At 36.4% G+C, this 27,168-nt stretch overlaps 2 protein-coding genes across 3 annotated transcripts in view; one reads left to right on the top strand and one right to left on the bottom strand.

Moving 5' to 3' along the window:
- Positions 1-27,168, top strand: part of LOC127631541 (neurobeachin-like) — a 351,059-nt gene that overhangs the window by 229,618 nt on the left and 94,273 nt on the right. The window contains exons 39-40 of the mRNA XM_052109693.1: positions 8,104-8,250; positions 13,153-13,289. Of these exons, the coding sequence (XP_051965653.1) occupies positions 8,104-8,250; positions 13,153-13,289 (284 nt within the window). The remainder of the gene's footprint in view (positions 1-8,103; positions 8,251-13,152; positions 13,290-27,168) is intronic.
- On the bottom strand, positions 139-16,655 carry LOC127631543 (putative nucleotidyltransferase MAB21L1). Of its 2 annotated transcripts, none has more exons than XM_052109701.1 (2): positions 15,179-16,655; positions 139-242 (listed from the first exon to the last, which is right to left on the bottom strand). In XM_052109701.1, the coding sequence occupies exon 1, from the start codon at positions 16,257-16,259 to the stop codon at positions 15,180-15,182; it is 1,080 nt and encodes a 359-aa protein (XP_051965661.1). In that variant the 5' UTR covers positions 16,260-16,655; the 3' UTR covers positions 139-242; position 15,179. The 2 variants fall into 2 exon arrangements, with proteins under 2 accessions (XP_051965661.1, XP_051965660.1); XM_052109700.1 differs by lacking the exon at positions 139-242 and adding an exon at positions 8,197-8,219.

The raw sequence follows: 27,168 nt of genomic DNA, 5'->3' as shown, positions 1-27,168 counted from the left end.
TGTTTTTTTTTTTTGTTTTTTTTTTTTCAATTTCATTGTGCGGTCTTATTTACATTTCAAACATATTTTCCAGAATATCTCATGTAGTGCTTGATAAGCTCACTCCACTTTAGTATTCTTCAGGCTTGAGTCATCTTCTGCCTGTCCTTGGTAAGTTGTCATTGCATCTCTGTGGACCCACAGCCTAGTGTCTGGGGCTGCTGTGATTGAGGACTTGTTGAGGTCCCCAGGCTTCTCCCAGTCTATAATGAGAGGAATAATTCATAAGATTGTCATGAGAAAGGGATTGCCTGTAGTCAGATGTTGCCCCCATAATGCCATAGAGAGAAACAGAGGGAGAGCAAGAGAGAGGCTTCACTCGATGGATTTGATAAAAGGATGGGACTGTTTTCTTAATCCAGCACTGTTATGCTTAACTTTACAGTAGTTGATGTCCAGTGCATCCAACTGAAAGCTTGTTTAGAGACTGGGGCTAATTGTCACACTGTAGTTTTAGTGAATATTAATCAATGTAGGTTTATTTTTTTATTCAATATATAAATTAGGGCTTTCAATCGATAACATTTTGAAATTGAAATAATTACATGATATGTTGATTAATTCATTAAATTAATCACAATTAATTCCATACATCAGAATTAGCCTACAGTCCACAGCAATCCATTTTGCAATTGAATTCACAATCTGTCCGAGGTACACTTATTATAAGGCCTTTTCCAAACACGCATTTATGTCATATGCAATAGCCTGTCGGGCCCGCGGTTTCATTTTATTTCAGAGGGCCGTTGTGTGGCTGCCAACCCTGCACTGCCTGTAGTTATGGCTCTGGTTATTAAGATATCGACTAGCTCTTGTGGCAACTTCTCAATGTGATAACTAGCCCAGGTCTCCCCTATTTGGTATGTTTCCTCTCTGTTTAAAAGAATGAGTGTCAGTTGGGCGTACATTGTGAACACCTTGAGTTAGAGCCCACACCTTTGCTTGAGGCTTTTATTTAGTCCTTGTACAACAGTAATTTAGACTTTTTTATTGTACTTTAAAAAAGGTCATATAACTGTAATGGAAGTTGTATGTAATATGAGACAGTACACATGAGCATAGTATAATATATATAAATCAACCTTTTCAGAAACTGTAAAAAGCAGTAGCTGCACACCAGAGTCTGGAGAGACTGTGGCGAGCCATTTTGAGAAAGTTCCCTTGTGCTTTGCTGCTTTACAGCTGCCTTTGTGACTGGAGTAGTCAAGGCATGCTGCGTGAATGTAGGTGATTTGGATGAATTAACTGTTAAGGGTGGATATAAGTTTCCATTATTGTTGCCAGAAACCAAAGAGATTGAAAAATCACCTCTCTCAAATGTCAAAACACTGGCAGTTGACAGCAGTCTCTGCATATGGGGCTTGTTTTTATTTAAAGTGACATATTTTCATAGAGCTTGTCTGTGTTATAATATACACTGCGTTTTAGCAATATTTCAGATTTCTTCTCGTGGACAATAACGTGGCTAGACATGAAATATGTTTCAGGTTCATTCGAAAAATATTTCTAACTACTCTAGAAACAACATCATTATATTTGATTCATGGTAATTTTATGTATTTTCTGTGGCTGTATTACTATCCTCAATCATTGAAATAGAAGAACAGTCAGAATTTAATGGGACCTCAAACAGGCTGACCTTGTAAAAGCATTTTATTAAGTGTACTTCGCTGTGCCTCATTCCCAAGTACTTTTGCACCAGGAGTCAACCTTCTCTGTTGGAGTCTTTGCTTTTAAAAAAGCTTGGCTTACTCTGTTAGCTGTTGTGACAAAATAATGAGTTTGTTTCTTGCTATGATACCTTCCCCATTACTGATGAGTGACCAAGTATATTATTAGCTGATTGGAATTGGGCAAGCATGAAATGGAAGTAAGGTTAATATTGATCCTGCTCTTTAACAGCCTGTTCTACCGCCGGGTGTCCTTGCAGTCTCATTTTCAGGTGAGCAGTTCTGCCCTGACCCATTGAACCCCTCTGGACAGGGATCTTTATAGCTTGTTATGTGGAAAAGAATGAAAGAGAGAGAGAGAGATGTTGGGGTTGTAAGAGAGAGTGCATGATGAAGCTGTTTTACATCAGCTTTTGTCATCCAAAAGGAATAATAGGTCTTTTATATTTTTTAACTAGCCCAATGGGTGATTATATATTTGGCTGTGATAGATCTGTCAAAACTTTTTGCCAAGACCAAGTGATAAAGAGATTTTGTCCTAAGTTAAACGGTTTCCACACGTTTCCAGTTAGTTTTCATTTGTTTTCTAACATCATCGTTTTCCAAAATAAGCATCCAATGGAGAGCATTTTCTCTGGAGGAAAGCGCTGTTCTAGTGTGGATGAGAGGCGTTCAAAATGAATGTTCAATAATGAATTAGTATGGCTAATCTGATCATGCTTTCAGCTCCATTTAACACATTTTACCATATTAAAATAAATTCCATAGAAGCCCACAGATTTGCCCCCCAAATCAGTCCAGTCAATGTGAAAAAACATTTTTAGATTATCTCATTGCCTGGTAGTCAGCCATAGTGGGTATATATGGGTGATACAAAATGCTTCTCAAATGAGCAAAACCATAACAAAAATTTTGCATGGGTCTCAAGTTTCACTGAATGGCATTGGGTTTCTTTTTTCAGAATTCCTGCCGTTTGATCAACGATTGCAGCAAACCCACATCGCCACATTTTTTGTATGTGAATGCACTAATGCCACATGTGCAACATTTTGTTCGAGTTAAAATATATAAGTCAACTGGATAGACATGTTTTACATCTGCATGTCCCACAATCCATTTGTTTGTCTTAGTACATTGGGCATTTTTTACAAAGGCACCCCAAATGTCAATCCCAGGATGGAAAAATATAATCAAATGTGATAATTGCTTAAAACTGAAATGTTTAATTTCTGAACCTCTAGCATTACCAGATGGAATTGTAAAAATGTTTATTTTTTTCAGCCACACTGTTTACAGTGTTAGGAACCAACCTCCAAATGGCTTACTTAAGGCCTCGGTTGTTCGCATTGCTAATCACATAGTATGCTTGATGCAAATTTCGTCTGAAATTTGACCTTGCACGTCCCAGATTTTCTCCACCCGCAGGCGTGGTCCTCATCTGTGCGCATTGTCGACACATGCACCGGCCACTCACACTCCTAAAAGAGTATCACAAAGCAGCTGTAGTGGGCATGCTTCAAAAGCATTAGTTTTCGCTCTCGGTCAGAAGAGTATTCTTAGAAAGGCAACACGGTCGACAGGGCACGAGCAGATCTGGAACGCACAAAAATTAAGTATTCCCGGGTTTTTAGTTTTCTCTGCACATTAAGCTGGGATAGGAAAAAAAAAATTAAACATTGAAAAATGCACACTTTAGGATTAAGCAGTTCTTTACTTTATTCAAGACTTGTTGTCACAGCTCAGCACCTGACTCAAGTGCAGCTATAAAAGTCCAAGTCCTCTGCCACAGAATACCCCAGAGCTCCAGCCATACATAAAACATGGACTCTTGGCAACAATAACAGACCAAATGAAAGCCTATTTAAGCCTTTCAGCTCAGCTGAAACATAGAACTATAAAACTACCAAGCACTTAAATATTTCCACCTTGGAAGCAGCTCGCACAAACTGTAAAATTCCTTTTTACACAAGCTATGCTTATGCGAAAGTGTTTTATTTCATGTGACTTCTGAAAGAAAAAAGGCAAATAATTAAATATAAAGATCGTGTGCTGAAGATGTCAACATAGCGATGAAATGTCAGAATTAAATTGCAAACCAGAATCTTTGACTGATGTGTTTTCTTTCTTTTTTCGATTCTTTTAAACCTCAAGCTACCATTTTTGCATTTACCCAGTAACAGTTATTTGCTGCTGAAGAAGCTGTTTCAAGCGTTTCGTTTTCATTATATTGAGCTGGTTTCTGCATATATATATTTAGAGCTAATTCAACACATTTGATTTGTTTGTTATTCATACACACACATCGTTCACTCAATGACAGTTCCTCAGCTCATTTCCCTCAGCTGCATAAATTAAATCCAAATGTTTGGTTAAGAACATCATTCAAGTCCCAGAGTACACCAGAACAGCGATTGGCAGACCAGCTGACCTGGTCTTTCTCAACCCGAGTGTGCCATGCCAAATTTGTGCCCTGGGTAACATAAAGCCCTCTGATGGCAGAGCGAGTGAGACATGCTGGGCTTGAATAGCCTCACTGTTGGGTTGTGATGGCTCACAGAATTACCCCATGCTCTGGGAGTACAGATACAATACAAGCAAGGAGTCTTTTTGTTTCACAAGGTTTTTCTTCAAGGAGGTCTGAGGTGTATCATTGTTGTAGAAAAAGCAATCTCAGGTCCCCATCATGCACAATTCCTAACACTGACAAATGCTCATATATGTTACAAGAGCCCTGTTGTATGTGAATGTGTAGGCAATCATATGAAAGACTTGCCATTCAAGAGAAAAAAAGAGGAAGGCAGGAAGCTTCTGTGCCCGTGTTGTTGCTCAAAATTGTTTCAAATATAAATCTGTTCCAAATCCTAGTGAGCTGCCTCTATAGCCAGCATTTTAACATAAAGTCAGCACAATTTGTCTGCATCACATTGTTTGGCTAAAATACAGGCAGCCTTACATATGCATATCCTTTACAGAGAAGGCCAAAATGCATTGTCACAAAGTCAGTAGGTGTGTCCCAAACCGCACACATCTGCCCTATTCTACTTCATTTAGTATTGTAAATAGTGTGAGTAGTAGTACGTTAGCACTGAAAATGCAACAAAAAGAAGTGTACTCTAAGTTCCCTGAGGATGCACTTCTTCAACCGTCAAAACAGAGTGTGCAATGTTGGACGCATAGTGGCTTGCTGTATGTAGGATAAGGGGCAGAGATACATGGCCACAATGATGGACTGACAAAACAATTGTAAAAAATGGAAAACAGTTGTTTGAGATGCAAGTGTTGAGCTGAGGTTGGCTAACGAGCTAAAGCTAGTGGCAATACACTCCGTTACTTCCGTCAGCTGTTAAATGGCGAATGCTTCCGTGTAGTAAAAATAAACTCAAGTGTTCCATTTGGGATGATACTACACTGATAATTGAACATAAACTACTTGGCAAATTTTTCTGTATTTTGTAAGCGTATAGTTATATATATAGGCGGATAAAGTGAGAGAAATGTAAATTCGAAGTAAGGGATAATGTTCAGTCATCCGGATGTTATGGCAAAGTAAACTCAGATGGGATGATCAGGACCCCAACATGAAGATCCCACTTTTTATATGGCTACTAACCAAATAAATAAATACATAAACTTAAATATTGATTTGCATTGGAATTATGTAATTAAGTGAGAAGAAATAAATAGCTGAACAGCTGAAATCCACCTCCGGTTTGTGTCGAAATTCTGTTGGTGTTTATTTTGTAATGACTGACTGCTCATTATACATGTTATTGAAATTACTTATAGAGCTTACTTGTATAGATCGCATAGTGATCCGAGAAGCAGGAACTATGGCTTGCAATAATCGGATGAGCAGACCGCATGATGGTGCCATTGACCAATCAGAATCGAGTATTCCAGAGAGCCGTGCAAACGTTATCATCAATTCTCTACTGAAAAGTATAGATACAATATTGAAATATTCTTTCAAAATGACAATTTCACCTAAATTTGTGTTACATATTTTTGTGCTAAACAGTGTATCATGTTGTTAGCTTAGCAACATGCTAACGCAGTGTTGAGGACACTGTACGCTACTCATGAGTTAGTTAAATGAAGTTAAGTAAAATATAGTACTGTAGTTAGCTACACTACAACTACATTTAGGCTATTTGAAGAACTTTTTTTATATTAAACAATCTGATGAAATCATTTAATTACACTATCAGAAGTTCTGATTTCCAGCTCTACTTTAGAAAGAGAGAGAGAGGATGGTTAGGGTGAGAACATTTGATTACTCCTTTACTTTTGCTTCCTTTGATTGCTTCTTTTCTGCATTCACAATACAATTTGACAATTAATGTAGCTTTTTGTGATGCTACACTGCTACTCATTGGAAAATATAGCTCATTACTGGAAAAGCTACTCAGTTCTGAAAATAGATGAGCTACTGTCACGCTACTTATAAATGTATTTAAGTTAGTAGTGTTGCTACTTATTTAACTATTCCCCAACACTGACACCACACTCTATTGATGTCATTTGTTAACGCTGTTTGTTTGATGCGCAATTGTTGACTATATAGAGCATTCCAAATCAATTACTTATGAGGTTCTATTTCAGTTAGGATGCTGCCATTTGAAGAAACACTGTCTTTGTAGGCTAGGAAGCTAGGCAGCTCACTAGGTTTTGAAACAGAGCCTATGTGTCTCTGTTTCCTTTCCTTCTTGTGGCCTGCGTGTGTAAAACATCCTTTAGCTAAATACTTGTTTTATTTTATGTTTTTTCCCTTATGCTCTCCATTTGCTCAGGATCATATTCTTGTCAAAATCCGCCTGGTTTATTTTGTCTGTGTTCACTGGGGTCCTAAGCTCCATCTTGCCAGTCAAGACTGGAGCTCAGCCCCATCAGCTCTCCTTGCTTTAATGCAGGCATAATGATGGTTTACAGAATTACTGTCTTAAGTTTCCCTCAGTCTGCTTTGATCCATGACCACTGGCTGGCTCTGTGCCTCTTAATGTTACACGCATCCCATTTCCAAAAAGTGGTCCCACTTCTTCCTTGGCTCTGATGAAAGCTCCTGAGATATGAGACAGAGCAGGAAGCCTGTTATGTTATTTTATTTTTTCCCCCTCTTTCCTCTTCTTCCGTGTAGTGGTGTTGACAACACTCGAATGTGACCCCTTTGAGAAAAGGTACATGAACCCCATGGGAGTTTGTGGAACATTTTAAACACTGCACTGAAAAGAAACATGAACAGACTCTTTCTATTTCAGAGAAGCTTTTCTTAATTTTTTTTCACAGAATCTCTTTGTTCTGGTGTCTCGTGCAAATCTGACCTTAAAGAAGACAAATCCGCGTAGACGTCTCTGTGCGGTGAAGTGTGGAAGGCCTGACTGTGTTTCCTCTCTCTTTTCTTCAGTAATTAAAACTGATGAATGGATATTTTTGAGTCGTCTTTGTTCAGTGCAAAAAGTGGCTACACCCTTTTGCGTAATTTTTCCCTTTCACGTTGATGAGACCGCATGATGAGCTTTGCCGGTTATCTGCAGTCGCTTAATTGCGGTGTCGGTTCAATGTCGTTTACATCCGGATATAGAGAGCAGATTGCATTATGCCTAATGGACTTTGAAATGTGGACAGATCTTTATCATGAGCCTCTTTAAGTGAATATAAAAGTGTTTTGGCATAAAGTGTGTCTTATAAACAAATACGTGAGAGTGGTTGGCCTTCCAGGGAAAGAATGAATGTAAGCATTCAAACGTTTTGCTGTCATGATATTGGACATTGACAGCGATAAAATGAAGGCCATTATCCAATTTGACATCATCACAGATACTCATGCCAGATACAATTTGTTCTCATAGTGAGAACTGTAGTATTTGACATATTGTTCAGAATATTCACAGCATCCCAAATGCAAAGTGGCCATAGATTTTCATTTCTGTGGGAAGTGAACAAGTTCATTTTAGCAGAAACATTTTTAAAAAGAATTGTTTTTATTTTCTCCATAATTGTCATTTCCTGGGCACTTAGTTCTATCAAACATACATTTTAAGATTCCCAATAACTTCGCCAGGAGCCTGCAAGTTGATTAAAAAATGTAAGAGCTTAGATCATCCTATTTGGTGGCTTTGATAACATTCTGTTGATTTATATATATATATATATATATATATATATATATATATATATATATATATATACACTCTTAAAAAAAGGGTTCCTCTGGGTTCTATATAGAACCATTTCTTTTAAGAGTGTATATATATATATATTATATATATAAACATACATATAATATACATATACTATGAACAGTTTAAATTCCCAATGACAACATTTTCTATATTTTCTTTTAGCTCTTGGTGATCCAAAATTCTTGAGTATAGAATGCATTCTTGTCTCTCTGCAGGCCCTGAGGAAGAGGAGGCACTGAGAGGGAGTAAGGGCATCCGCGGGCAGATAGTGGTCAGCCAGAGCCCTGAGACAGAGCTGATGCTTGAGGGGGACGATGATGCTGTCAGCCTACTGCAGGAGAAAGAGGTGGACAACGTGGCAGGTGAGAGTTATGTCAGTGGATCTGTACACAATACAGACCCAGGTATTCAGTGTGCATAAAGCTTTTCTTCAATATTTTGTTTTTAATATGTTTATGGCATAACTAGTAACACACAAAGCATGTGAGGCACAATTTTTATTTTAAGGTTCACCCCAAAAAAAGAAACTTCACCTTAACCTCAAACCTCGTTAAAAACTCATATGCCTTTCTTTCTTCCATTGAATGCAAAAGATGAATTCTAACCATTTCAGTTAATGAAATTCTTAAATGAATGGAATTATATTCAAAGTTACCTGTAGGTATACCTGTGGTTCTTTAGCTTCGTTATGCTTGTCTGCAGAGAGATACCGCCATGCGTGAGCACTGCGTTATTTCACATTTGGTAGAATTTATTTATTTATTTATATCTTAAGTGTGGCGTTTTGGCAGATTGACAGAGAACAGATATATAAATATATCTTACTTGCCAATCTAGAGGCAGAGCAGTGTCGTTAGTCTGGTTCACTGCATCAGGACTGTGTTTATGTTTTTCTGGCAGTGTGTGGGGTTCAGTGTTTCTCTGGACAGTGTTTCTGTCCTTTTTTTCCATTCAATGTGTATTTATCCTTTTTATCAAAGCATCTTTAAAGCATATTATTCAATTTAAAAAATACAGTATATATATATATATATATATATATATATATATATATATATATATATATATATATATATATATATATATCTCTACTTTTTATTTTTCTTTCCTCTTACAGTTAGTTTCTATCCACGAGGTTTTTATTTCCAGAGGCAAGTGTGGTTATTTTAAGAGAGAAAAACCCTTTCAAAACAACCAATCTTTACAGATTTTAGCTCTTTGAATTTAATCAAATCTGAATTTAAAAAAAAAATAAAAACCAAAAGTGTCTTATCACATAAATGATGATTTTAATCACCTGAATGTCCAGTTCTCTTAGTAGTGCATGCAATACAATTATTTTTGTCTGGCTTCATCTCTGTTTGTAGTTCTATGCACACTTTTATCAGCTCCATGTCGGCAGATGTAACACATTGAAGGTACAACAGACATGTTAATAATAACACCACAAATAATGAATGTAAAGAATGAGTGGTGAGATAAATCGTAAACATAAAACTAATGAGTATGTAAAAAAAGCCTATTTGTGGATTTATTTTCTTACTAAATATGATTTTGTATTTAATGCCCCAGTCAGTAGGCACATATTTTTTTGTACTGTATATTAATCAGGTTCTGGAACAGCTTGATTATTCCTGGAATGTTCAATATGCAACAATCACAAGGATTATAAAGCATTAAGAGAAGTGTCTTTATTTGCAGTACTTGTTTTAAAAAGTGAGATACCACAATGTTTTATTAACCCTCAGTTTATTTTGTGGAGAACATTTAGAGATTGGAAATGTGTTTGAAAGTCTTTGTTGTGAAACAAGCAGTGAACTTGACAGAATCCTGGAAAAGCCTGAAGAGTACATTTCTAGTTGAATCAGTATAAAGCCATAATTTTGTGCCACATTGTGCAGTTTTTTGACCAAACGCGCAATTTTCTTTATTATTTTATAATAATAATATTAATTATTATTATAAAATAATAAAGAAAATTGCGTATATCAGTATAATAATAATATTAATTATTATTATACTGATCTTTTAATTAAAAATTTTCCTGCTGAAAATGTTGTTTTTATAAACTATAGAAAAAGCCTATATGCGATGTAGGTTAACTAATTTATCTGAATTGTGCATCTTCATCACCACAAGGGGAGCTGTGCTGCAGTGTCAGCTTGTACTGTAGGCACACTGTTTCTATTTTGATCCATTTTAAATTCTAGTGCTAATGGGAGCAGTGTAAACAACAACCCAATCAACAACAGCCTTCTCACAGCCTGGAGGAGGCACTCAGTTTCCCTACTGCCAATCAGAGCACAGGAGCTGGCTGCTGACATTACTCTTACACACACAACAAAACATAAGCAGAATAAGTGTGCCTTCACAATGAAGATATGAGAGGAAAATGATACTGATTCTTTTTTTTCATAATATCTCTCTTTCTGTCTTTTGTTCTGTCACTCCAAAAATGCTTGAATCCAAATTGTTGGATTAGAAATGAACCATTGCAGCAAAATTGATTATATTGTAATGTAGCTCATTAATGTTAGCCTATAATCTATTAGCTATATTATTTTCCAAATTATAAGCAAGCTCATTTATCAGTCCCTTTATTTTGAAGAGTAACATGGTGGTATGTGCAAATGCCATGTAAACCATATAATAATAATAATAATAATAATAAATGTTCGTGATCATTGATGATGACACTTGGAAGTCAATCTCGTGTTCTGACCTATATTTAATGTATTTAATTTATTCTAGTTAGTATTAAATCAGTTACTGAATATTACATAGATTTTGTACATTTCTTCTTTGATCTGATAAATAATAAGCCATATTAGTCCACTGTATTTCCACAGAGACAGAGAGAGAGAGAGAGAGAGAGAGAGAGAGAGAGAGAGAGAGAGAGAGAACAGTCATCCAATTTTCCCAGCATGCCTTTGTCTCGACACACTCCAGTGACATTACAGTGGAGGCAGACAGCAGCCTGTTTAGCGGATGACGTCAGGACACAGCGCGCTGCCGACTGCATGCTGCTCAGATTTGCTGAGTGCAACTGCACCTGTTTCAATCCAACAAGATAATCTGCTAATCCTCATGCTAGTATTCTGAAGTCAACTCTCCATCTCTAGAATATTAGCAGTACAAATCATTCAAATAAACTTTACAGGGTAACTGAGAAAATAGTTTCAAATTGCTTTATACTAATATTTTATTATTATTATTATTATTATTATTATTATTATTATTATTATTATTATTATTATTATTATCATGTAGCAGTGGATAGGATAGGATTGGATAGATGTTTTCATCTATGCAACAAGCATCATTAATTTACAACAAGCGAGTTATGGATCAGTTCCAGTCAGAGTCATTCCAGCTGAGATTACATGTCATATGTGAAACCTGATCTCTCTAATTCAACTATATTATTTTGGCTGCATCCAAATTGTGTATAGGTCTCTAGAGGCTTTAGCACTAATCATTTCTAGCGGTGGGCGCACTGGATTAATTTTGTAATGTCTGTGGATTCACAAGTGTCCATTTAGGCCACGATAGACGATACAATTGTCTTTTGCTCTGTTAACGTGTTAGTCTGTATAAAAGATTGTTGATTCCGATTAAAGGGTTCTTATCTTTTCACAGGTGAAGTGATGTCCTCTCTATTTTCGAATTGTGTAAGAAAACGTCATTAAAACGCCACAGAAATATCATCTTTGCAAACGGACAAAAGTAGTTAATCTAGCCTATTATATAGACCATTCTGTCTATTTATTTGCATTGTTTACTCTTCTATATTATAAATAATAAATCATGTTGTTTGGAGTGTGGTGTAGGCCCAATAGGAGTTGAGTTTTCGCCAGCGCCTGTGTGGTTTCATTCAGGCTCTCGTCGCCTGTAGTTTACTCACTCCTTTATTTTATTATTCATTTTGGGTTTTGATCTTTTTTGAGTATTTGCGTAAAATAATTCGTACCTTAAATTATACAGAATTCGATTAGGCCTGCTACATATTTTCACTCGGAAAACATGGGTCAGTCCTTGCACACACACACACACACACACACACACACACACACACACACACACAATAATTCCATGAAATCTATAAATACTTGAAATACCTTCCCTGATATAACTGACATTCAGCGAATTATCTTGGTAGCCTACTATTTGCTGGAAAAGGAAATGTCGGGGGGTATAAAAGCAGAGCGACTTCAGAAAGGCGAATCGACTGTTTCTATGAGCGGTCGGGGAGAGAAGTGAAGGAGTGCTCTGGGAATTGAAATCTAAATCTACTTGTAATCTTGCAACAGTATCGGGCATAATTGGTCGAGGAGAGCAGATTAAGATTGATGAGATGTTAAAGTGGCTCTTTGGAGTTCAGAAGATCGATAAATATCCAAATTTTAAGAGCCTCTCCTCACATCTCAACAGACCCGTGGACTGCTACTACACAAGGGTGAATAATATAAGACAGAAGACTGGTCAAAAGAGAGAAAGGGGTGTACGACACACACACACACAGAGAGAGGGGGGAGAGAGAGAGAGAGAGAGAGAGAGAGAGAGAGAGAGAGAGCGAGCGAGAGAGAGAGAGAGCGCGCGCGCGCACTTGGGAAGTCATCTGATCAGAGAAAATTCTGAAAATGTTTTAATTATGTTTAAGAATATAAAGTCAAATTTAATGGTTTCATCAAAAGGGAATTAAACGATTGATTTGATTAGGAAGTTGCTCAGTAACACAATATAAGCGTATCGCCCACTGATTAATTTTTTTGTCTCAAAACAATAAAGGAAAATATCTGTGAAATGAATGCTGATTGGCCTACACCAAAATACTCGTTTTATTTTTTAATCGAATTTTAGTGTTCTTATCTCTCCCTATATTTATCAATTGTTCACCGTTATATGAAGAGTGTGTTTGATTCGCCAATGCGCCATATTCCACTTTCATTAGCCTATAGCCATAAAGGCTTGTATTATTCTATAATGTCACGATCACGAGGTTGTTTAGTGTTGCTTATCACATTCTAAATCACTTTATAAAAACCCACATTAACAATACACATTTATTTTAATATAAGCTAATATAGGCTAGAATCAAATAGCTTAATTCGAAACGTCACGAATCTTTGATTCTTATTTTTATATTTCCATATTTGTACATTGACTGCTGACCAATTCAACATTATTTGTCAATGACTTATTGATGTCATAAATAACCAGGTCCCTGTGAAAATAAAATATACAAGACTGTCCTTTCCTTGTAGGCCCTGTGGTTTTGAGCACTCCGGCCCAGCTCATTGCCCCGGTCACTGTAGCTCGTGGGACTCTCTCTATCACTACCACGGAAATCTACTTCGAAGTGGATGAAGATGACCCAGCCTTCAGGCGCATTGATGCCAAAGTAGGTTGTTCATTTGTATTTGTGTCTATTTATAAATAAGGGGGAGGGGGGATGCACGCACATCCAACACTTCTGCAACAGGTGCTGAATCGAGGCAAAAAGCCGTGAAATAAAACTGAAGTTGATCCGACACACTGTTTAATTATTCTATTTTATTGATTTAAAATCACAGCAAAGTTTCGATCAGAAGATCTGAAGAAGATCATTCTGATCGAAACGTTGCTGTGATTTTTAAATGAATAAAAGGGAATAATTAAACAGGGTGCGGATCAACTTCAATTTTATATTTATATATAAATGTAATTAAATCCCGAAGCACCCTAACATAATTAATAATAGGCTTATTTTCACTTGCAACCGCACACACACAAAAAAAATACAAATAAAAAATAAATAAAAAAAAATCATCCTATCCAGGTCACACGCACAAATAATTCCTAGACTGTCATAAAAAGGCTGAGAATAAATGTGTTTTTGCTAGACCTGCATTCTTGCCAAATATAATTTCAAAAGGTTAGAAAATACTATTTATATTTGGAAAAGCTGCTTGTTCTGCATATGCGTTTAAAACTCATAGTTGTGTAAATGATCGCTTCTGCTTAATTTGCTATAACATTGAAAACGCATTGAAAAAAATACGGTTTTTAGAAAATGGATAAAGCCCTTTTCCACAGACTTCTCATCCAGATTTGAATGAATTTCGGTCCTTCTCTCACCACTCTCTTTATAGAAATCAGTATTTTCTTTTTCACTTTCTTTGTGTTTCCAGGTTTTTAGTTTATTATTCTTATTCTTATTAATAATTATTAATGAGCAATGGCTACATCTTGTAATTTCACTTTATATATATTGAATTTAATTGAATTGATAAAATCACTCAAAGGTCCAGATGCTTGAAAATCCCAAAATATCATGAATCATTATTTGGACACAAATATTAATTTGTTTTTATTAACTCTTTAAATAAACTTAGAGACAAATATATATAAAAAAAAAAAAAGAAAAAAGAAAAAAAAAGAAATCAAATCACAAAATGTTATATTCCAGTGTATTTCAAGTGCATTATTTTCAGGTATATTTTTTCATATATATAGTCTCAATTTCAGCCTTTTATCATGTAAGCAAGGTACAAACAAAACGGTCGAATATACTTTAAATTATTAGAATTCAAGTATGCGTATGGAATGTTTAGGAATGTAACAAATAGTACCATCAAAATGTAAACTTCAGAACTGTTAAACTTGCCAATGACAGTAGATTAACTATCATTGATGCAGGTCAATATGTTTATTTTTCCCCCCTCTTTCTGTTTTTCTCTTCTATCAGAAATAATCCAGGCGGATGTTTAAACAGGTGAAATTAGACTTCTATTTACGTGTCACAGAACAACATTCACAACTGCAGAACACCGGATTCACAATCTACAAATGTGTCTATTTACAGTATAAAATGTACAGGTTAGATTCTGTCAGAGGCTCCTCGTGTAGCTTTGTTTTAAAACTATTTAGGTAAAATGTAGGTGTTGTTGGGCAGGGCTCGTAAAAAAAAGAAAGAATTTATAATACTGACAGGTACAATTCATTTTGATTGTTGATACAATGTTCTCCTTTGTTATGTCGTCACAATACGGAGCAGTCAATGGCAAGTTCATGACAAATTCATGTCATGTGAACTATTTTAAAAGGAACTATCTAAAATATTCTGTTTGTATTGTCCACAGCGTAATGATCGCACATTTTACAACAAAACGTGGATTGATTTTAACAACAGTGAATATTTTTGGGAACAGTTCCTTATTAGCATCGTCTATAGGCCTCAGAACTCCGAACAGTCAGAACTCCTATTCTAACATGACGCTATTTTTTATTTTATTTATTATTTTTTTTTACCTCAGAGCTTCTCCAGGCTTTTAGGGTTGGTTAGAATTTCTCTTGCCAGTCGCCAAGTCTGTTTGGCTGCATTTTCAAGGGCCGAATTAGGCTTCCCTTGGAAAAGGTCTAGATTGGGTAGAAAATAATGGGGACATCTCCTGCACTGCAAGCACGAAATGAGCTGCAATAAAATCCCGTTCAGTCGATCCCCGAGGCAGTTTTCGTCCCAGTCCGACTCTCGCGGGTGTTTTTCGCACTCGTAAGACACCAGAGTTTTCATGTGGTAGTTGTTGAGAGGCTGTCCCGGTAGTTCAAGATGACGGTCGCGTAATGTCTTCAGCAGGGACAGGCATTTCTTTCTGCACCCTCCCAGCAGTAGTCGGTTCTCAGCTTCGGCGAACTGCAACACCCAGGCGTCACTCTCCGCAGAGCTCTGTTTCCCGTTCAACGAGTAGCACTCCTTCGACAACAGATTGAAACCTTCGGATTTGACTTCAGCCACCCGGTTTGGGCCAGGCCACGGGATGTGAGGCAGCGGCCAATGGGCAGCGCTGCGCGGCCATATGCCAGTGCATTTGAAAGCTGGGGTAATTTGAACCACATATCTGTCTCTGATGCGCAATTTCACCTCGCTTGTGTCCGCGACCATTTTAACGACGTCCCTATAACTGCACTTGTCCACCGCCTGCGCCACGAGCGTCTGGAACCTGGAGCGGATTTTGCGCGCCGACAGGTATCCCGAAGCCGTGATGAACTCAACCCAGAGAGACATGCTTCTTTTCCGCCCGTCGCTGAGCTTGAGCACCGCGCATCCCGGCAGAGAGCCGTCGTCCACGAAGTTGAAGACCCCCATCTGGTTAAGATAGAGGACCACCTCGAATTCAGTAGGCGAGATGACCTCGAGCCCCTCGAAGCGGTTATCCAGTTCGTTTAAGGAGCTGATGAAACGGGGCTCCTGGACCTCTACCTCTTTCAGGACGTCGGAGACTACCTTGCACACTTCCCGGATGGTCTTGGAGATGGCCGCCTTCCGAGACTGGCATTTCTCGTTGTGGTATTTATTGAGATGATACACCAGCTTGGCCTGGGTGGCGATCATATTTGGACAGAGATCCGGGTTGTACACCGGAGTCTCGCAGTAGCCCGAGGGATCCAACGCGGCTGTTTGTACAGGAGCCAATTTTAGAGAAGAAAGTTAACTTATTTAGAGGAAAAAGGAGAAGTTGGTAACGAAGCAGCCTTTTATTTGTGCGTGGAGCACATGCGCAGTCAGGCAGTTAAATCATGAGCTTCTGTTTTCAATTGCGACCAAAAAAGTTCAACCGCTGATGCAGTGTTGCGCGATGCAATTAAAAGTCCATAAGCACGGATCGCCGTTGCACAGCGTTCAATAGTTACAGAAATTTCCTGTATGCATTGTTTTATTTTCTCTCAAATTGCAATAGAGTTTGGAAAGTGCACGGTGCTCTTGTGTGTGTGTCCTAGCGGTGGCGACAGCCGGTGTTGGTGTGTTTAAGACCTCCAAACTCACTCCTGTGAAATTATAAAGGGAGGGTTTGAAACGAGCTTGCCCAATCACGACCCGACTCGTCACTGCCTTCAGATTATTGACGACAAATTAATCCTCAGCTTTTTTACAGAACTAAATCTAAGAGAAGACACGTCTGGCGCAGCACACCTACACTTTGGAGGGAGAAGATACCGGTCTATAGTCTGTGCGACGCGGTCTTTTCTTTTTATCCTTCTCTTCTTAGGCGTATTTGTATTTAATAACAAATTTATTAGGTTATTACAGAGGGATTTCATATTTAAATGTGATTTTTTTTTTTTTTTATAATTTACTGTCGTATTATTTAATATTTGTGCCTTTTTATTTGACCTATTGCATTATCGGATATTTGTACTCTATATGCTACAGTTTGACGAACCAATCTGGCATTTTTTATTTATTCTTAATAGAGTGTTATAGTCAGACATGCATAATATTTTTCGTTTTCTTTTTTTTTTCCTCTCTCCCTCTTTATACCATAGGTACGCGTTTAAATGTTGTTAGACTTGATGGTATTTTCAGTGTTTAAATTTGCCTATTTAATTTCGAATGACGTTATACAGCTACATGGCATTAGACTATACATCTCTTTATTAACCTACAATGGAATTTAAAATTCGTTTAAATAATGTATCATATTGCTTTCAGTCATTTTCCGATGATGGTAAACATGACATTTCTCAATAGCGAATTCCCCAATCTTGTAAATGAATGAATCTAGACTACAGAAATTAATATTTTTTATTATTATTATTTTTAACACTGCGAAGGGAAGATTCGTTTATTGTGCCTTATCGTCGTCTTTAACGTAGCCTTTTAAAAATTAAATACAAATAATATGAGGCTATTTGTATTTTAGATGCTTAAAGATGAAGGCCTTGCTTGCAGCATATTTATTTTAAGTCCTGTCGCGTTTGGTCTCATTTAGTCGTTTAACTTGAATAGACTTTAAGACAAACAGTCTCAGAAACATAGTTTTAGTTTAGACTAAACGGATTAAAGCATTCGCAAATAGTGAAATAAAAGGAAGATGTATTTTTTAATCTCTTGTTTTAAAGTAGCCTACATCTTTGATGACATCAAATTCTTGAACGTTTTTCAGCGTTTTAATAAAAATGTAATCGATGTAAATATGACGTTCATTTTTAAGAATAGGATGTTATTAATCAAATATTCGTGTTGATTTAACTTTTAACTGACTATAGAGTCGTCCATCTCTCTCTCTCTCTCTCTCTCTCTCTCTCTCTCTCTCTCTCTCTCTCTCTCTCTTTTCTTTTTTTTTTTTTGTTTTTTTGTTTTTTGTTTTGTTCCTTCTTGTTAATCCTATATAAAGTTATACTGTTATGGTTGAGCGGGCTGCAATTCAATACTAATGACTTTTTGGAGCGTTACTTTAAATCTGAAAAATTTATTGCATTTACATATTTTCTTTTAAACTAATCCGTTTTTTATATTCGGCAGTTTAAACATCCAACAGTTTGACTGGAAGCACTTCAGAGACTGATTTGAACGGTGTAAGATAAACATTCTTAGATTTTCCAGAGATGTCTGATTTGCATTTTAGGTTTTCGGCGACATTTTTTATTTTTTCATTTTTTTGGATTTATGATTTCAGGAGGTTTGATTGCATTTCGTGGCTACATGACAAGATTCCTCGTGCCCTTATCAAATCCTCACCATCCCATGATGCAGCTTTGTCATGAAACTATTTGTATTTTCAGAAATTGAGAGACACATTTGAACATATATTATATAATAGCATATATTATAAATAAATAAGATTCAGATGACAATGAACAGTGTGTGTAAATACATCTTTATCTCAGCACATAGAATAGATTATTATTTGTTACTGCACTTTGCAGAGATTTGGCATTATGGTTGGTTGGCTCTAGCCTTCACTGTAGTCTGCTTGGCTTGTTCTGCCTGGATAATCTTGCCAACCGTAATTAATAGTGTTCTGCTGTTTGCAGGCAGAGATCACACGTATCAGAATTCTCTTTCCCTGTCAGGGATTGAGAGTAAATTGAAAGCCGTTATGCCTTTGATAAGGAAGATTATTTTGACTCTGATTTAAAAGCAAACACTTTTTAAGCAAGTAGTGCAATATTAAAAATATTCATATTACAGAGTTTTTCTTTTTGGATAATCAAGTGAGGAAAAATAAACTAGTGGGATTGATTACGAAAGTATTTTGCAAATTTTACAGAAGGGAATGTCAAGGCTGTTTTGACACATGGGAGGAGAAATATCCTCTTATTTATTTATCACACAATTTTTCTCTTGTGTTTATTTTTGACTTTCTCTCTTTAACCTTCTACCAAACCCACCCACCCACCCACCCACTCTCTCTCTCTCTCTCTCTCTCTCTCTCTCTCTCTCTCTCTCTCTCTCTCTTTCATTCACACATATTGCATGGCAGGTACCCAACCACATCAGATCTGATGGTCTCCCTCCCTTCAAAATTTCATACTCTGATATTCTGCACTGCTTTTTTATGTCTGAATAAGTTCCTTGTCTGTTGTTTGCAAGTGTAAATCCCAATACATTGTTGCAAATTTGCGATTTATCCTGGAGTCTGTGATCAGTGTCACACTTTTTACTCAAATAAGTCCTTGGGTCTCATCTCCCATATTATAAATATTTCAAATATCATGTATCAGAACTAAAATAGTTCTATACCTCTATTTCGTGACACAGAAAGACATAAATAACTATTTTGAATTTTTGTTTGCATTTCAAATAATAATTATTTTTTTCTATGTCTGATTTACTGCTTGGTAGCTCAGAATGTTATATCTGGGTTGGGTTCACACTTTAAAATAATGAGAACGCTTTGGATCATTTGAAAACTTTTGTGTTAAGTCTTAAATAATTTGAATACAAATCATTCAATACTGTAAACCTAGGGGTGTTTAAAACCCCCCTTGACCTCAACCTCCCTCTATCCTCATGCACTCTGTGTCACTGCAACATTGTGATCTGTGTGTCTTCGTGACCATAATTGACTATTCACAGGCTTTGCTGTGATATATGAGGATGTGACTACAGTATGGACGCTATTTCTGTCCCAGCAAATAGGATGCTTGATTGTATTAGTCAATACAATGATTACAGCTCCCGCCCCTTTTTGGACAAGCATATGACCCAGGAAACATTTAGCTCATTGAAGGCCTCTTTGTTCTGGAGTTTCTTTCCCAATGATCTCTTCATTTTTCTCTCTCCCTGCCATCTCGTTCTGGAGTGTGATTCCCCTGCCAGAATAGTCAGGCTTGCTGATAAAGGCCCTTGTCAAGCACATGATGCCATGGTTAACTATCAGGAAACATATGTTTTAATCCTGCTTAAAACAAATTGACATTTTGGATTAAAGATTTACAGCAGCTGTTGATTTTTATCTACCATATCTAATCTGTTATTATAATAATTAATATCTAGATTCATTTATGATGTTTAAAAGAGCAATTTAAGGGTAAAATGTAAATTATGTTTTTTGTTTAGATAACTGCAGGTTGTATATTGACAAGATGTTGTCCGTGAAGTAATTTTTAACCCTAAAATATCTATGAAAATAATATCATATGAAAATATGTTATAGAAAAAATATAAACATAAATACTTTTAAAATATATGAATTATAATATTATAATTAATTTCTTAATAATTTTTTACAAATCGTCATTATAATTAATTTCAATTTATTTATATTTTTGTATTTATTTTAGTTTTATTGGTTAGTGTCTTTTTCTCTGGTCATACTGGTCTTACTCTGATTTTATATTATTAGGAAAAAATCACATTCTATACAGAAAATTAAAAGAAACAGAAAATCACATTCACATTTTTAAGCATTAAAAACTAAATGTAACCTTTACTTTGTAAAATGCATTGCAGATAATGGTGCATTCTTTGCATTACACAGTGCGTTTAATTAAAATCCCTATTAGCAATCCAACATAATCATTTAAAAAAAATATCATAGGACTACAAAATAGCATTCACTCTTTTGCAGCTAGAACAACTTAATAGTGTTAGGAGAGTTATTCGCAGATTTGAATATATTAAGAGCTTTACAGTCAAAGCAGTTTTTGTAATTGAAGTTAATAGTCATTTCTCCAAACTGATATTAATAATCATATTATTCAGTGACAAAGGGAGGTCAGCCCAGCTTTATTTCATCATCATTCATGGACAGTTCTTAACACTGATCCCATCACCATATCGTGACAGCGCTTTGAGTTGAAAAAAAAAAAAGAACTGCAAAAATGGATTGGAGCCAAAAGGCGTCGCTAGGTCAATGCACAGATTATCGAGTGCACTTAATGGAGTGGAGAAGTCAAATATAAATCATATTAAAGGCCCTGCCAGTTAAGACAAGCAATATTAGCATGGAGCTCGGCAATGGTGGAGATTGCATTATACAAGATGGACACTTATTATGACATATCCTTTTCAGCTTCCTGCAAATGGATATCAAAATTGTCATTGAGTTTTCTTCCGAAGCGAATTTAGTTATTCCAGGCAATATGGCCGCACTGCAGGGCTCCAAGTTAATTTTCTCTTGCCTATCGGCTGCCAGCCCCCTACCTCTCACGCTTTGAATTTTCTCCCTTCATTTGTTTTATTTTCCATGCTGTATTAGAAGCGTCCTCCCAAGGGAGATTGGGAGAGGAGGACAAAACCGCTTCTGCAAAGTATTGCTTGGAAGCAGACAAGCAAGGCTAAACCAAATGTAACCCCCATGTTTTTAAAGTGCAATAACCTTAGAAAGGGATAGAGAATGAGAGGAACATTGAAAAATTAATCACTTTTTTTCAGCTTTGCCATTACCCTTCCCCCCACAGCAATATGTGATGCTTGTCAGCTTTTCTGATTAATGACATGCATTTATTTGCATAGATTTAACACTGATATCATTAGGTTATTCAAAGAAGGTCCTTTTGATTTAAATGTCCTTTAATCACAAATTTTACACATTAGAAGGTATTTCGAGGGAGCTCGCGGCATGTTCACTTAACTTGAGATGTTTTGCGTGTACAAACTCACATATTCCAAATGTCTGGGTGAATTTTGTATTTATTTATATTGACTGTTCGTAAAAACTTTTGAATGGTTTGTTTGAAGCATCCTTTTGAATTTGTTGTTGGCAAAAGGATCCATACGTTTGTTTTCAAACGGCGAACACAAACCCCAGGCTCGGTAAAACACCTTTAACAAGCGGCCGTCACAAGACACCAACCTCTTCAGCACGCTGTGATTAATCTTAATGTTTTAGAGACATCCCATGTTTAGAGGTTGAGTCCGTAATCATTCGCTTACTGACCCGATGATACTCAACCAGAACATCCTCTCAACAGCCCCAGTGAGGACAATCCCTTGATGCATTTCAAATTAATTATACTGCCCTATTCTGAGAAGCATGTACGCTGAACAGCCACTTCTGGAGTGCGAAAACAAAGAGAAAGAAAAAGAGAGAAAAAGACTGCATTTTTTCCCAGGTTGGGGGCTCGGGTAATGAAATGCTGATGGTTGAAGCCCATGATGAAATTAGGCCATGTAACCCAAATAAGGGATGAAGGCTTCATAATTGCCAGTCCTTGAGATCTGAGGTGCTGGATGCCAACTGTCAGAGCTGGGCTAATGATGACAAATGTCTCTCTATGCAGATTGCAATAGCGTAGAGAGAGAGACACAGAAGGTGGGGGGAGAAGTAGAGGCAGGAGAGTGAGAATAAACCAAAAGACAGAAAGCAAACTGCAAAGTAGAAAGAAGTGTAAAGTAAGACAGGTGCTGTCTAGCGAAACATCTCATGAAGTGGTAAAGACTAGATACAACCATGAATAGTCTTCAAGGGCCATGGAAGTTACATTTTTAATGCTTTAAAGTATAAGAAAAGACAAATCTATGAGATAAATCACAACAGAATAACTGAATGGCAGCCTTTTAAATTACATTTTTAATCATTCAGCAGTGGTGTTTCAACACATTTATATGACCTAAATGTATTTTTTATGTATAATGTAGAGTACATGATAATAATTTGTAATGCAGAAACTTGCTTAGACATAAAACTCTCCATTGGGTATTTTTAACACATATTTAATCTAAATTTGTATTTAAATGGTAACACTTTATAATAAGGTTCCATTTGTTAACATTAGTTAACACGGACTTACAATGAACAATTCTTATTAAGCATTTATTAATCTTAATGCTAATTTCAATATTTACTAATACATTTTTTTAATCAAAAGTTTATTTGTTAACATTACTTAATGCAAACACGTACTAACAATGAACAATTGTATTTTTATTTTCTAATATTAACAAAGATTAATAAATTGTGTAACAAATATATTGTATACTAATTGTTAGTTCATGATAGTTAATGCATTAACTAATGTTAGCGAATGGAAACGTATGGTATAGTGTTAACATTTAAATTTGAATGACAAAACAAAATGCCACATATAATCAAATGATATGTCATCCTGTAACTTACTTATGTACAAAAATCTTAGTTGGGTATTTTATTATTTTATTAGTGTTTCAATACGTATGTGACATAAACTTGTATTAAAACCTAATGACAAAATAAAATACCAAAAATGACAAAATCATTCAGTTTAAAAAAAACACTCAGTTTGGTGCATTTTGGGCATTGAGGGTATTTTAGTGGCGTTTCAGTACATATTTGACTTAAACTTGTATTACAGTAGAGTAACTGTACACCAAACAAAATACGTGTCTGTTTGCACCTCGATGTAAATAGTATCTGCCACACAGTGCAGGTATTTGCACCCCAATAGTCTGGTGAAACCACAGAAACATATGACAAACTAGACAATAGGTGTAGCTGTAGTGGCACGGGGTGTAAAGACGGTGTGAATGTGTAGTGTTGTACCAGCAACCCCGGTTTGAATCTATCTTGTCCCACTCTTTTTCACATTCAATTTCCTGTTTCTACGGTTAATATATCCTTTAATATTACTTTAAATAATAGATACAAATGATAATAAAAAGTATCTGACACTATTTGCACCAGGGTGAAATTAGCATAGCATCAGACTAACAAAATATAAAAAATACCCAAATTTGGATTACATTTGTAATCCTATAACATGCTTAAATACGAAACACTGAGTTGGGTATTTGGTATTTTAGTGGCATTCAAAACGTACATCTAAACTTGTTCTCCTGTAGAGTAACAAAATACCAAGTATCATGTGTGCTACAAAACTCTCAGTTGGTTATTTTGTGTTTTCAATTGTGTTTCAATACACATGTGCTACACTTGTAATAATGTAGAGTAACTTACTGTCAAAACAAAACATCAAACATAACCAAATCAAAGTTGTTGTTTTTTTACAAAGCTATCAGTTGGATATTTTATTACCCCTAAACCAGTATCTCAAATAAATTAATACATTTGTCTGCACTTATTGCAACTGAAGAAAAAGCAATTGAAAAAGCCATTGAAAAAGCAAGCAACCTATAGTGATTCAGTGAGGTCCAGTTTACCCAATTTGTTGCATGAATGGCTTTTTGAAAAGGTTCCCACTTGCTACAAAGGGAGCCCCTTATTTGCTTGCCCTCTCCCCATCTGTGTCATCTGTTGGTGCCGTGTGTGAGGGGCGGTTCCTGTGCGAGGGAGGGGGCAGTACTGAGGGGTGCTCCCTGGTGACCTGGGCCAGTTGTTTTATGGACTCGGCATAGTGGTGCTGGCAGTTCATAAGTTGCCAGCTCCTTTGTCTAAGACGATAGTCTGACACGTGGGAGGCGACATGGCCATATTGATGTATATCATTTCCATTAATAACACGGACGGGCCCCCGCCTCGTTTCCGCCTGCTGACTTATACAGAGAATCCCTCCAATGACACTTAACTGACAATGTGAAAAGGAGAGGGGTCTGTTTGCATGGGACTGATATTGATGTTCCTTCATTGAGATGGGGTGTAAGACTTTATTTAATGTAAATTTGGATTTGTAACTGGTATAAGTCACAGATAAACTTTGTCACAAATCAGGATTGAATGAAACAAAATGGTTTATATTTTTGATTGTTAATGTAAAACTTTACATTGAACTAAACATTATTGACTTGAAGGGATATATCACCCCAAATTAAAATTGTCACCATTTACTTACCAACATGTTATTCAAAACAATGACTTACTTCCTTTACGTCATGTTGCGTTCCACGTGGGTGGTTTGGGGGGGGTCGTGCATGCGGGTTTGAAATTACATGATGTGAGAAAATAACAGAATTTTCATTTTTGGGTGAACTATGCCTTTTATACAAAGCATTTGTGACAAAGTGTGATGCAAAAAAACACATCTCTTTACCTCTGTCTTAGTTGATTAATTATCACCTTTATATAAACACATGATATATATTCTTTCAGACTATTGCTGTATGACAGGGCTGGCTGGTAGCTGAAATAAGGCTCTGTTTTCCATAATTCTGCGACATGTGGAGCTAGTGGCCGGTGTTTTATATTACACGCTCATTAACACCGCATGAGCTGTTTTGTGACGCTGACATGTAGCCCCAGTGAAGGTTTAAATGATTGATATCCTTACTTCTACTTTATGTGAGTCTGATTTTGTAAGTCTGATTTTAGGAGACAGGAGAATTAGGCTGCTCATTTTACGGTCAGTGGTGCTTTAAAGAACAGGCAATGACAGAATAACTAACCAATTAATTGTTTTGTCTCCTTTAAAAGTAAATAGTGTCTGATTTTTAGAGTTTTGCTTGCCTACAGCAGAATTAAAACAAGAAAGAGGCAATCTATCTAGCTGTCTATTTTTAATTCTCAGAGAATATGTTTTTATATGTTAAATAGATAGTTCATCCAAAAATTGAAATGATCTCATTATTTACTCACCCTCATGACATACCAGGTGTGTATGACTTTTCTTCTTCATTTGAAAAGAAACTGATATTTATATGAGAATATTTCAAGTGAATAGTGACAAAAATTTGAAGCTCCAAAAAGCACATAAAGGCAATATAAAAGTAATCCATAAGACTCCAGTGGTTAAATCTATATCTTCAGAAGTGATCTAATAGGTATGGGTGAGAAACAGATCAATATGTAAGTGCTTTTTTACTATGGACCATTTTAAGGACTATTCGTCATTTTAAGGAAGTGACGTCTTTGTTCGTTTAACGTTTCCTGCTAGTTGCCCAACTCATTCAAAACAACAGCTGGAGGCGCTTTATTTATAGTGACTTTGACACAATAACATCACTAACATTTATACGATTGTAATGAAATTTCATTATTAAAATGTGGACCATTTTGTTCAGTGGCTGGATGTTCTCTGGATGCCTGGAACAAATGGAAATGAAAGTGTTGAGGTAACTTCAGTGAACCGAGACGGCTGGATATGAGCAGTAATTTCAACTGTAGCACACATCTTTTTTTATGGTAGGTGAATGACATTTATGCCAATTAATTGTAAGTTTGATAGGTAGAGCTCCTAAAGTGACTATAGATCACTCGTTTTCTTTATAATGATTGATGCTGTGCAAATAGTGTACTTTTAAATTTAGTCATTTAGCAGACACTTTTACCTAAATATCTTTACCTTGCTACATTGAACGGCTTAATTTATTTTAATAAGTGCGGTCCAATATTCCCGAGGAAATAATTATGAGTATCTAAACTACAACACACTTTCATCTCTTTCTAATGTTGTCGCTCAATGTCAATAACACGTCTGGATAAGCCACTTCATATAAGCGTCTGATGAACTCAGAGCCTTATTTCTAAGATCCGGTAATGATACAGAAATGCTTCAGGGTCAGTAGCTTTCTAGTTCCTTTGTTATCGTTTGCATCCTTGAAATGGTCTCCTTCCTGCACAGTAGGTGGCGATATGCACAAAGAATGTGAATCACTAAAAACATAAGAAGAATATGAAAGTGGAGATTGATAGGAAAAAAGTACTTAGATATTGATCTGTTTCTCACCCACACTTATCACTTCTGAAGATTAATTTAACCACTCGAGTCATATGGATTAATGGATTTTTCTGAAAATGTTTGCCCGTGTTCAGCAGGAGAAATTCAGAATTATTTCCTCTGTTCTGGATTTACTGTGTCATACACTCAGATAACACACTATGAGGCTTAATACAACATTCAATGGCCTCCTGCTCTTGTGTTTAGTTGGATTTGTTAGGTCCCGCCAGCTATTTTCCAAACTTGCAGCAGCTCTCAAACAGCCTCATTAATGTAGCGTTTGAGCTTAGATGGCTTCCATAATCAAAATTCAGAAGGTGTGCAGCTCCTGCTAAAACTCCTGGACAGGGCAGGGGGAAGTGCTGACATGCCGTTTCCTGCCTTGAGGGCTCTCTCTGCATGCTAGGACAGCCCTCAGGCTAAAAGAGCCATCCTGATGACCACGTGCTTCACCAGTGATAAAACATTCAGCAGTCTAGGCTTCACAT

Source organism: Xyrauchen texanus, chromosome 38 (assembly GCF_025860055.1).
Source record: "Xyrauchen texanus isolate HMW12.3.18 chromosome 38, RBS_HiC_50CHRs, whole genome shotgun sequence".
NCBI lineage: Eukaryota > Metazoa > Chordata > Actinopteri > Cypriniformes > Catostomidae > Xyrauchen > Xyrauchen texanus.
This window is presented reverse-complemented; position numbering and strand designations above follow the sequence as displayed.

Excerpts from the sequence above, each read along its gene's own strand:
- LOC127631543 (XM_052109701.1), bottom strand. The coding sequence starts at position 16,259 with ATGATCGCCACCCAGGCCAAGCTGGTGTATCATCTCAATAAATACCAC.